Source organism: Arvicola amphibius, chromosome 17 (assembly GCF_903992535.2).
Source record: "Arvicola amphibius chromosome 17, mArvAmp1.2, whole genome shotgun sequence".
Lineage (NCBI taxonomy): Eukaryota > Metazoa > Chordata > Mammalia > Rodentia > Cricetidae > Arvicola > Arvicola amphibius.
In genome coordinates this window covers 362,491-374,748 of record NC_052063.2, presented here as the reverse complement: position 1 = coordinate 374,748, position 12,258 = coordinate 362,491, and the positions used below count along the sequence as shown (strand labels likewise).

General features: G+C 37.8%; 2 protein-coding genes across 2 annotated transcripts; both read left to right on the top strand.

Moving 5' to 3' along the window:
- Positions 1–930, top strand: LOC119803665 (olfactory receptor 4B1-like). The gene has a single exon (XM_038315075.1). It carries the CDS (start codon positions 16–18, stop codon positions 928–930), a length of 915 nt encoding a protein of 304 aa, XP_038171003.1. The 5' UTR covers positions 1–15.
- An 8,824-nt stretch (positions 931–9,754) lies between these two features.
- Positions 9,755–10,684, top strand: LOC119803476 (olfactory receptor 4B1-like). The gene has a single exon (XM_038314823.1). The coding sequence runs from the start codon at positions 9,755–9,757 to the stop codon at positions 10,682–10,684; it is 930 nt and encodes a 309-aa protein (XP_038170751.1).
- Positions 10,685–12,258: the final 1,574 nt, after the last annotated feature.

The following is a 12,258-nucleotide window of genomic DNA, read 5'->3' as shown; positions in this document are numbered from 1 at the left end:
TCCTGAACTGAAAACATGGGCAAGGCAAATAACGTGACTGAACTGATCATCACTGGCCTTTTCCAGGATCCAGAGGTGCAAAAGGTGTGCTTTGTGCTGTTCCTTCCTGTGTATCTGGCCACAGTGCTGGGCAATGGCCTCATTGTCACAACAGTCAGTGTCAGTAAGAGTCTGCATTCCCCCATGTACATCTTCCTCAGCTCCTTGTCCCTGGTGGAGATCTGCTACTCCTCTACTGTTGTCCCTAAGTTCATCACTGACTTACTTGTGAAGATTAAAACCATCTCCCTGAAGGGCTGCCTGGCTCAGATATTCTTCTTCCATTTTTGGGGAGTTGCTGAGATATTTTTGCTTGTGGTGATGGCCTATGATCGCTATGTGGCCATCTGCAAACCTCTTCACTATATGAATATCATGAGTCATCAAGTGTGTCACATGCTGGTGGGTGTTTCGTGGCTGGGGGGCTTTTTGCATTCTCTAATTCAGGTTCTTATCACTATTCAGTTGCCCTTCTGTGGTCCCAATGTGATTGATCACTACTTTTGTGATCTCCAGCCGCTATTCAAGCTGGCTTGCACTGATACTTTTGTGGAGAGTGTCACTGTAATGGCTAATAGTGGCTTAATTGCTCTGTGTTCCTTCCTTGTCTTGGTGTCTTCCTATGTCATTATCCTTGTCAACTTGAGAAATCATTCTGCAGAGGGGAGACGCAAGGCCCTCTCCACCTGTGCCTCTCACATCACTGTGGTCTTCTTGTTCTTTGGACCTGCCATATTCCTCTACATGCGGCCTTCCTCTACTTTTACTGAAGACAAACTTGTGGCTGTTTTCTACACGGTCATCACCCCCATGCTAAACCCCATCATCTACACACTCAGAAATTCAGAGGTGAAAAATGCCATGAGAAAGTTGTGGGTCAGAAAAACATAGGGATGCTAGTCATGGGGGAGGGGAAGGGCCTTAGCCCTGCCTCAATGAGGGAACAGGACAGTCCTAGTTGATTTCCCAAGGGGAGGCCTTGACCTCTCTGAGGGCATATTGGAGGTCAGTTTGGGGGGGAAAAGAGGGGAATAGGAGAAAAAGAGGGAGGGGGAACTGAGATTGGTATATAACATATAAACAACTAAAAAACCCCTAGGGATGGAGTGAAAGACAGCTAAAGGAAGGGATTTATTTTAAAATATGTAATTTATCATTGGCATGAATCTATTTTATGTGAGATATTATAAAATGGTGGTCATAGACATAAGGATATCACATTGCTGCTTCTGTGATTCTTATTAATAGGTCAAAACTCCATGGTAAGCTAGTGTAGCATGCAAACACAATGCTGATCTGCCCCTCTGGAAGTTTATGGAACTTGATTATCTTCCTGATAACTGCTTTTATCATGCCTTGAGTGATTTGAATATTCAAGCCAAGTAAAAATGTAAAGCCCATTAAAAATTTGTAGTTTTAGGTCAGCCCTGAAAGCATACATACAAGTAACATTTTACAGACTGAACGAGTTATATTTAGGAATATATATATATATATATATATATATATATATATATACACATGTGCATGCAATAATGATTAGTGAGAAAAAGAGGCTATGAATTTGAAGGAGAGAGGGGAAAGTTAATTGGAAGATTTGGTGGGAGGAAAGCAAAAGGAGAAATGTAATTAAAAGAAGAAAAAATGTATTTTTTCTCCAAAAGAAAAAAAAACATGTGTTTTTAAAAGAAATAGTAACAAATTTATGGGGTAGAATATAATAATCTCAATACATGTATGAAATGTAAAGTAATCTATCTGATCGGGGAAATTGTCATGTGTATCACCTTGATCACTTAGCATTTCTCATGTTGGAAAAATTCCTCATCATCTCTACTAGCTATTTTGAACCTTTAATTATTGTTTACATTTGTAATTATTATGAAGCAATGCAAACCATTAGAAGAAATTTCTTAACCCAGCTGCACCCAGTATAAGGTGAATATTTTTATGAATACCCTTTGAGTAAATTTACTTTGTTTTATTTATTTAAATACCTCAGGATAATAACTTAAAAAGGAAGTTCTTTACATTTAGCTTAGAAAGGGAACAAGTCAGAGGAATTAATCAGGAGATATTGGAGGATAAGGCTAACAATCTGATTATCCCTTCTTATGTGGAAAATGTATCATTTAAATTGCATCCAAGGATTTTTCTGTTATTCTGATTATTTCTTAGGATCTTGTATGATATACCAATTATGATCACTAGACAATTCCTGTGAACAATTTCAGTTCTTGTGACATTTTGGCATTTAAGAAATTACTTTACGGCCTCTTACAATGTTCAAATTTATAAATGAAGATGATACTAAAAGTACGTACACATTCCAATTTGATCAGCACCATTTGTTGAAGGTGATGTCTTTTTTTCCAGTGTCAATTTCTGTCTTTGTTATAAAAAATAAGGTATCTATAGGTATGTGGATTTATGTCCGTATGTAGAAGATTTCAAATAGACTATACTCAGCACCCTGGACAAAACTCAACCCTAAGTGGATCAAAGACCTCAACATAAAACCAGATACACTGAACCTGATAGGAGAGAAAGTGGAGAACAGCCTTGAACATATTGGCACAGGAGATGGCTTTCTGAACAGAACACTGTCAATACAGACACTAATATCAGTAATTAATAAGCAGGTCCTCATAATAATTAAAAAGTTTTTGCAAGACAAAGAACATATCATGAGGACTAAGAGGCATCCTCAGAATGGAAAAAGATTTTTTACTAACTCTGCATCTGAGAGAGGGCTGATATCCAAAATATATAAAGAAGTCAAGAAGCTAAGATATCCAAAACCCAAATAATTCAGTTGAAAATGGGGTACAGATCTAATCAGAGAATTTTCAATAAAAGAAATGTAAGTTGAGAAATATTTAATAAATGTTCAACATCCTTAGCCATGAGGGAAATGTAAATCAACAGTACACTGAGATTTCATCTTATACCTGTCAAAATGGCTAAGATCAATAACACAATGCTGGAAAGCATGTGAAATAAGGGGAGTACTCATCTATTGCTGATAGGGTTACAAACTTGTACAGCCACCATGGAAGTCAGTATGACAGTTACTCAGAAAGATAGGAATCAATTCACCTCAAGATCTAACTGTACTGTTCTTGGGCATATACCCAAAAGACACTCCATTATACCACAAGGAAACTTGCTCAGACATGTTCATTGCTGTTCTACTCATAATACCTAGAAACTGGAAAAAAACCTAGATGTCCCTTAACAGAAGAATGGAGCAAGAAAATGTGGCATATTTACAATGAAATATCGTATGACTGTTAAAGAATAAAATCATGAAATTTGAAGGTAAATGGATGGATGGAACTAAAAAAATCCTTTCTTAGTAGAGAGATGGAACATCTTTGGTGCCACTAAATCTTATAAATTTTCCTATTTTTCTTTTTTGTATGTGTTGGTTGAAGCTGTAGGCGAATAGTGTCTTTAATGGCAGCATGGAGTCTTTGTTTTCTTGATGCCTCTGCTGTTTCTTGTTCATGGATGAATGTTCACAAGTGACCATCTATTCCCCAAGAAGTTGCTCTACCTGGGATGACTTTATTTCCTTTTCTTATACAGAAAACCTGTAGAGTCCTACTTTAAACCACCTGCTTTGTGAAGTATTGCTTTCCTTCTTGAGAAGAATTGTTTCCAATATGTATGTATGTATTTTCCTGTTTAGTTTTGATTCATAATAATAAACAACTCCACAATCCAACTGGACTTGGAGAGGGATGAGGATAATATGGATTCTAAAGAATTTTAGTGCGAGTGGTGATTCTGGTATGTGAGTAGATGGGGCAGAGGTGCTTTCCTGAACTACAGCAGGAATGGTCTTGTGGGTAATATGTCTGAAAGTTAAAAGAATTAGAGTTGTCCATAGTCAGCAATGGAGATATTCTTCCTGGTATTACCATTCTTGGACCCTAAACTCTTTGTGGCTTCCACAGTGCTCATGTCTTCTTCACTTTCACTAAGATCAGTCGCTTGCCATCTAGCCACTCAGTCTTGGAATGCAGTTGAAAAACTAGGAACAACTGGTGATTGGTCCAGCATTTTCCATGGGCAAGATGCCAGTGCCTGTTTGCTTCAGGCTGAAGTTCTCATCCTCAAATTTCTCCCTATTGATGGACATGCTACTTTATAACACGTGAAGTTGTCATCCTGGAATAAGAATCTTGGAAGAATTCTGTAAAAAGGAGTGATCCTTTCTTTCTAGTTTTTAAAGCACAAAATTTTCCTGCTGCCTTTAGAGAACTGTCTCCAAACAGCTCGATGAAGATGTGGCCCAAGGGCTTGCTGTCAGCCACAATGTCAATGATCATGGTGAAGGTGACCATGGCTACAGCAAACATCAACAGGGGTTAGAGGTGTCTGCAAAGCCAACATTTTCATTTCATATAGAAGAATCAGGGAGGAGAGATGGTATGAGTATAGTGGCATAGTTCATCAACTGCTTATCCTGATTTAGCACCTTTGGGCTATTTTATTTTTAATCTGGTATTTATTTTCAGTGGAAATGTATGGGGGAAATACACTTAATTTGTTTCTTTCATTACCTTTCCATTGCATCACTAAAATTGTATGGCTATGCATGAAATTAATTGAAGCTGTCTGATCCTGCCCTTGCATCATACTTCATTTGGCAAAATTTTACTCTAGAGAACAGGAATTCTATGGGGAAGTTGGTCTCTTGATTACAGTGTATAGCTTCATTTGTTTTAAATAGTTCAAAATTTTGAGCACTTAATCACAACTCTTGGAGTCTGAGTGAAGAGGTAGGATTCCTGCAATGCAACAGGATCTTAACATTTCAGGTGCTTTTTGTGGCTCTTATTTCTTAGATTCAAATATTATCATCTATTCTAACACCTTGAATTTTCTTTGTGATTTGTCTTACGTGTTATATTTGTTACTTTATAAAGCTCCCAAGACCACTGGTGATTTATCCTTGAGGATAGGTCACATCTTGAGTCATAGTTGTACCCACCACACAGTTCCTTTAAGGAGCCAGATGTTATGAAGAAGCACTGGTTTTTGAGCTAGTAATTGGAAATAACTAGAATGTGGACATAACCTCTCTCAGTTTATGTCACTCCATCTATGAGTAGAAAGTAAAATATCTCCCTGAATTATTTCTGTATCACCCTTAAAAGATTTATCTGATATTGATCTGGATTTGGTGCATCATGCAGTTGGTGAGATATCTGTTGGGTGGTGCTCTTAGTTAAATAACTTCATTTGCTAAGAACATGATTTAAAATGAAGAATATAGAGGTCATCCCCATCTCACTGCATTATAAATTTCATGTTGGGTGCATCTTGAGTGTCTTCGAATTCCCTACTGTTCTACAATTTGTTTTTTTTTAAGGCAAAGCAAGCACACAGCAGCTCTTCTGACTTAAAGGTAGGTGATCTGCCAGGAGGCAAAGTGCAAAGTATCCTAGCAACCACATAATGCTGGACATGAATTTTTCTCCCAGAGACAGAGTTTATTTGTTAAATGAGGCAGTTTCTTTTGGATATAAATTTTTGGAGACAGTTGTTATTTAAATTGATAATTTTACACAGCATTACAGAGTCTATCTATTTTTAAAGTCCTTTGTAATTTGGGGGTTCTTATGAGGTAACATTTGAATTTAAGGAAGTTGGAGCTTATAATTAAAATAGAAGTCCCATTGCTTCACATAGTGATCAGGCATAATTGATACACAAAGTTCTTCTTTCTATTTTTTTCTCAGGCATGTTACCACTTGGTGTAATGCAAACTCAAAGAAATTATTTGATATATAGTTTTTATACTCACCTACTGATTTGTGCTTCTATATCTGGATCACTTTGTCTTCTATATTTCTATGTGAGGCACCATTGTGGACTGAAAGGATATATTTATTGTCTGCTATGGGAAGGAGTAGGAACAAAGAAGTGTGCGTTAGAGAGAGAAGAAATAAGAAAAGTCTCAGATGGTAGATAGGTAAATAAGAGTTACTTTTCATAGAGGAAAGCTACCAATGTATTCTTCCTCTTGTTGATAAAGCTTGAAAACATGGATCCTTACATGAATTTTCTCATCTCTGAGTGTCTCAGAATGGTTCTAGTAAATTTACCTTTGTTTTTGTAATGAATTAGGAATATTTCAATAGAACATAAGACAAGAATTATGTGTTTGATTTGTCAAATAAATATATGCCCTGCTTCTAATAGTTGGTCATTTTTATTTCTCTTTACTTACATGCTATATACATGCCATGTCCTTACTATGTACAGTGTCATAGTTAAAGAGCATAGGTGTTGTACTCTGGTTGCCAGTTTTCAAATCCTGGCTGTACTGCTGTGTAAACCTAGACTGTCTAATTTACTTCTGTGTGTTTATGTTTTTTCATTTGTAAAAAGGGAAAGATAAAAATCACACCAATTTTACAGGTCTGTTGTACATGCTAAATATGTTAATTCATATAGAGTACTTATAAAGGTGTGATATGTTAGGAAGTTTTCTATTAACACAAGATGCAAACAATTGCAAAAATAATTGTAATTTCAACATTAGACAATTTATTTCTTAGTAAGGGATATGAAATAATAAGAGATCATATTAATTTCTTTGAGACAAATATGGGGTACTAAGGAGACAGAATTCTACAGAGTTTTATTCTCATAGCAGTGATGTTCTTTGTACAACTTAGAAGGAATACCAAAGAAAGAGGTAAGAGCATTTTAAGTTAGAATAAAGACTCATAGTGTTAAGGTAGCAGACGACAATAAGGGTGCATGGAGTTTACAGTCAGCTTAAGAAGGGCTTTACATTTCTTCTAAAGATATCAAAACTCATGCTGAAGGCAGTAGGGAATAGTTGGTAAGATTTAGTAGAGAAGAAATGCGTTTATATTTGTATGTAAGGAAAATGGTTGAAGCATTTCCCCAGTGTTTAGAGAAGATGTAATATGAGATCATGTAATTAATGCAAACTCACTGAACCTACAGGACTGCAGTTGATCCTAGAAGATGTCTAGGACCAGAAGGGACAAGGAATGGGTGTTTCTGGTGCAATGAACAGTGTAGGTTTATAGAGGCAGAGAGGACACTAACTTCAAAATACTTAAGTTGAAGTTTTCTGGTCAATAAAAGAATTGTTGAGGTGGCTCATATATGAAAGCCATTAAAAGACAGTTAGAGGGACCCAGGTTTGCCCTGGTTATTTCCAGGTGGCAAATAATTAAACATTAGTGAGAGGGACTCCTGCTTGTCCTGGTTGTTTCCAGGTGGTAAATCTTTAAACACTAGTTAAAGGGACTCAGGCTTGTCCTGGTTATTTCCAGGTGACAAGTCATTAAGCACTAGTTAGAGGGACTCGGGCTTGTCCTGGTTATTCCAAAGCATCAGAGTGATCTGAGGAAGGAAGGGTGTAGTAAAGCAATTTTCGGATTTCCATTACAGGAAGAATGGGGCAGGGTATCTGGAGAGTGGAGGACTTTGGTAATTTAGTTGTCAGCTTTCTGGGTGTGAGGACATGACACCAGGATGGGTGGGAAAGAACACACTGGGGATCTGGTGTGCGTACAGGTGAAATTAATGTGGTATGCTGGTCGGATATGGGAAATGAGATAGGCATGTGAATGACACCAGAACTCTAAAATCAGGCAGCTTAGAGGGTAATGGGATCATTGGAACATGTTCTAGGTCTTACTTGCTCTTAGGTCTTCTGTGAAAACACAATGTAGTCCCAACATTTGCACTCCTAACCGTTCCATATCTTTTTGCTTCTGAGTGAAGATGTGGTAAAGTGATTCTGCATTGTCTCTCTATTTAGCAACTTGATTTCTCAGGTGACCAGATATTCTTGTTTCAAAAGCCTTGAACCAAATTATTCTTATTTCATAGCACATGCCACGATGAATTTGAGCATATTCCTTGTTGTGTCCTTCAATTTAAATGTAATTTTGAAGCTGAATAAGGTTTCTTTAAGAGCATTAGCTCTTTGAGTCAGTTTCTTTTTGCTTCTATGAATTTCTGACTTCTCTTTCTCTTCTGAAGTCTTGCCTTTTATTTCTGCCACACAGAGATATTCTTCCTAAAATATTATTGTGACTCTTGTTTGAGTAGACAGAATATTTTAACATTTTTTATGTATATTTAATGCTTTGCCCTTTTTTCCTGCTTTAGAAAGTATGAGAACATTGTTTTTGTGTCTGATAAATTTGGTTTGTCATTTTGTTTATATGGGTGTTGGGCTAACTTAACAAAAATAGCATTTGAGTTTGAGGAAGATTGCCTTTCTTTCTTACAAAGATGGCAACAAATATGGTCTTATATTAGTTATCAGTGACCTTTGCAGAAGGAGACATACAGCTATCTGCAGCATTTTGGCTGCATCCAGCCAGCTGTGGAAGCTTTGGATACACCCATCAAAGGGAACACTCTCTCTGTAGCACTCAGACAGAAGTTGTCCCTGAAGTAGATTTGGAAGTTCATCCTGGAACATTTCACACAAAAAGAGGGGAAAAGCCCAGCTGGGTGTACCCAATTTTTCCTTTCAAATTCAGTCCACACATCTATGTTAGGGTATGGCTAACTATGTTATAGTTATGTGTCTACAGCATCCCCTCCTTGGAAGGAGACATCAGGGGTAGAGAGGAAATGCTCTCCTACACACCTTTAGCAATATTTTTATTTAATTTTTTATTAAATTATATAATTTTACAAAATTTTTACCTCCTCTCCTCCTCTCATTTCCCTTTCCCTCCCTCCCTCCCCACTACCCCTCTCTCTCCAATCCAAGGAGCAGTCAGGGTTCCCTGCCCTGTGGGAAGTCCAAGGTCCTCCCCCATCCATCCAGGTCTAGGAAGGTGAGGATCCAAACAGACTAGGTTCCCACAAAGCCAGTACATACAGTAGAATCAAAACCCAGCGCCATTGTCCTTGGCTCTGAAGTGTTGCTCGTTTCCAAAGTTCAAATACTGTCCCCACAACCTGATCCCATTTCCATCAACCAAGGTGACATCACTGAAAGTACACTTGGGATAAGATGCAACTAAAGCCAGAATGTCCTGGTCTCTAGACACCACACCCTCAAAACTTGTATACAGGGCCCATATCTGCTTACATTATTGGAGGGGAAAGAGTGTGTGTAGCCAAGGTAAGAAGACAGTGCAGGGGACTTTGGCGGAGAATGATCTGTGAGAAACTAAGTTCCTGAGGTGAAGGCTGAAGGAGTGGAAGGAGCTCCTCCAACACTGAGGTGCCAAAAAGAAAGATGAGGAACACGGGTCAGTCATAGATGTACCCAGGGGATTTCCTAGTGGGAGGGCCTCTATTGAAATGCTATGCAATTGACACGAACAGGCTTTCCACGTGAGTGTTCCACTGCTTTTTGAATATCTTGTGTGGATTAGAGAGAATCCCACAGTCAGAAGCACTTGTCTGAGTCTTAAGTTTTACCATATTCTATGTGATCTTTGGCAAATAAATATTGATTTCTCTAACTATTCATTTTCTACTGATTTTCATTTTCTAATAATGAAAAGTAATTTAATTAAAATGAATTGTTAGATAGACAATGTGTAATATTCAGTAAGCTTACCTAAGCATATTGTAAGCAGTTTTCACTCTTTGATGTGATATTAACATTGTGGATAATGTCACAGCTACTACTTGTTTTATTACAGGTCCCCCAGCTACTGGTTTCTGGCATCCCTGAACTGACACCATGGTCAGCGTAAATAACGTGACTGAACTGATCATCACTGGCCTTTTCCAGGATCCAGAAGTACAGAAAATGTGCTTTGTGCTGTTCCTTCCCGTATACCTGGCCACAGTGCTGGGAAATGGCCTCATTGTTGTGACAGTCAACATCAGTAAGAGTCTGCGTTCCCCCATGTACATCTTCCTCAGCTCCTTGTCCCTGGTGGAGATCTGCTACTCCTCTACTGTTGTCCCTAAGTTCATCACTGACTTACTTGCCAAAGTTAAAACCATCTCCCTGAAGGGCTGTCTGGCTCAGATTTTCTTCTTCCATTTCTTTGGGGTAACTGAGATCCTCTTGCTTACAGTGATGGCCTATGACCGTTATGTGGCCATCTGCAAACCTCTTTACTACACATCTATCATGAGTAGGAGTATGTGTCACCATCTGGTGACTGGTTCCTGGGTGGGGGGCTTTTTTCATTCCATAATTCAGATTTTTATCACTCTCCCCTTGCCATTTTGTGGTCCCAATGTGATTGACCACTACTTCTGTGATCTCCATCCCTTATTTAAGCTGGCCTGCACTGACACCTTTGTGGTTGGGGTTATTATGTTTGTTAACAGTGGATTATTCTCTGTATTTTCCTTCCTTTTCTTGGTGTCCTCTTATGTTGTCATACTGTTCAACTTGAGAAATCATTCTGCTGAGGGGAGGCGGAAGGCCCTATCTACCTGTGCCTCTCACATCATGGTGGTTGTTTTGTTCTTTGGGCCTGCCATTTTCCTCTACTTGAGACCTGCCTCTACCTACACTGAAGACAAACTTGTGGCTGTGTTCTACACTGTCATCACCCCCATGCTGAACCCCATCATCTACACACTCAGGAATGCAGAGATGAAAAATGCTGTGAAGAAGTTATGGGGCAAGAAAGTGAACTCCAGTGTGGAATAAAATTAGAAATGTGAAATTATATACAGCATGCCTAAAATGACAAGAACTTGAATCTGACTTTCATAATCAGTGAAGGCACAAGTCAAAATCTACATGCTTATGTTTTTTTGTTTATTTGACTTCTATCATGTCATAGGTATCAGTATTTTGGAGTATTGGGCTATTTTACATCTCTTCTCTAGTGATCTGTAGTGTATAACACTGATGAATAGGACTTCTGTAATGTGTGTATGCAAAACATAGCTCTCACATTAAAAGGAACAAAACAGTTTTTTTTTTCTTGAGCCAATATGAATTAAGTGAGAACGTAGACTCAGGTTACATGAAACACCAGGTTTCACTGTGGTGACAGGTTCATAGAACCAAAAGTCATACATCAAGACACTTTTCAAATACATTGGTGAGAACTTCAGTTGATTGGTTATGGAACAGTGTGTGCATGAAATTTCTACTATAGGCTTCAGATAGTGTGTGCTGGCATTTTTGAGTTGGTGAAGTTGGTGTTCTTTTAAGTTAATAAATACTTCAAAGATTCATGTGATAGTCACAAGGACATTAGATTAGCCACAGAGGTGGACAATGGATGGCTATTAATAACTCTAAAGCTAGCTCATGATAATTTGGCATGAGTCTAACCCCCCAGGAACTCATAATTATAAAATTCTAATTGATCAGTCAGTTTTTTAGAATCTTAAACACATGTGTGGCTTTCCTCTGGGAATCTTAATTTACAAATGAAATCCTACCCTGCCAGTTCTGTGACATTTCTCCCTAATGTTAGCATACTCTGGTATGTGAAAGGATCTTGGCATCTAATGACAAAAGTTTCACCTTGTTTCACCTTGTTTCCTCACAATTTTGGAGGTACTCCTAGGGTACCTTTTCTGGTTCTCCACATGTATTTCCTAGGCTAACAACACTGAATCATCAACCTGTTCCTCACGCTCTACATCTGTGTTCTTTCCAGGTAACCTTACATGGCAAGTCAGATATAACAGGAACTAAGCTATACAATGAATAAAGACATCAAGGTGATGCTAATAGTATTTACCATTTGGAAGAGGATTGGGTCAGATATGAGTATACCAGGAATAAAGGAAGAATTTTCTTAGCAGTTGCCTTAAATGGCATTAATATATTATCTTGTTTAATAGATAATCAGCTTTATGAACTCCATGGAAATGTCCCAAATCTCTACTTGAAAATTTTATCAGAATGATTGATATGAATTCTATGTTATTAAATAGCTTTTGCATATTTCAAAGCCTTTTCACATTCATATTACTTCTTAAAATCTTCAAAGCAACTCTATGATGTTAATGGAATAATAGTTAATCATTCAGAAAGTATAGCTTTAGGTATTTAAATGTCATTTAGATTCAGATTTGGTTGCAAGGAACAGAATCTAAAATAAGAGAGTTGTGAAGAAGTAAACAATTCAGCATAGAAACATTCTCTCTCATATCTGTCCATCATCAAGCCCTTTCTTTTCCAAGTTTACCTCCTGTCCTGAGATGAGTGCTGAAGTTTCATTCACAATGGTAGTATTCAATTGACACAGAATTTATATCCAG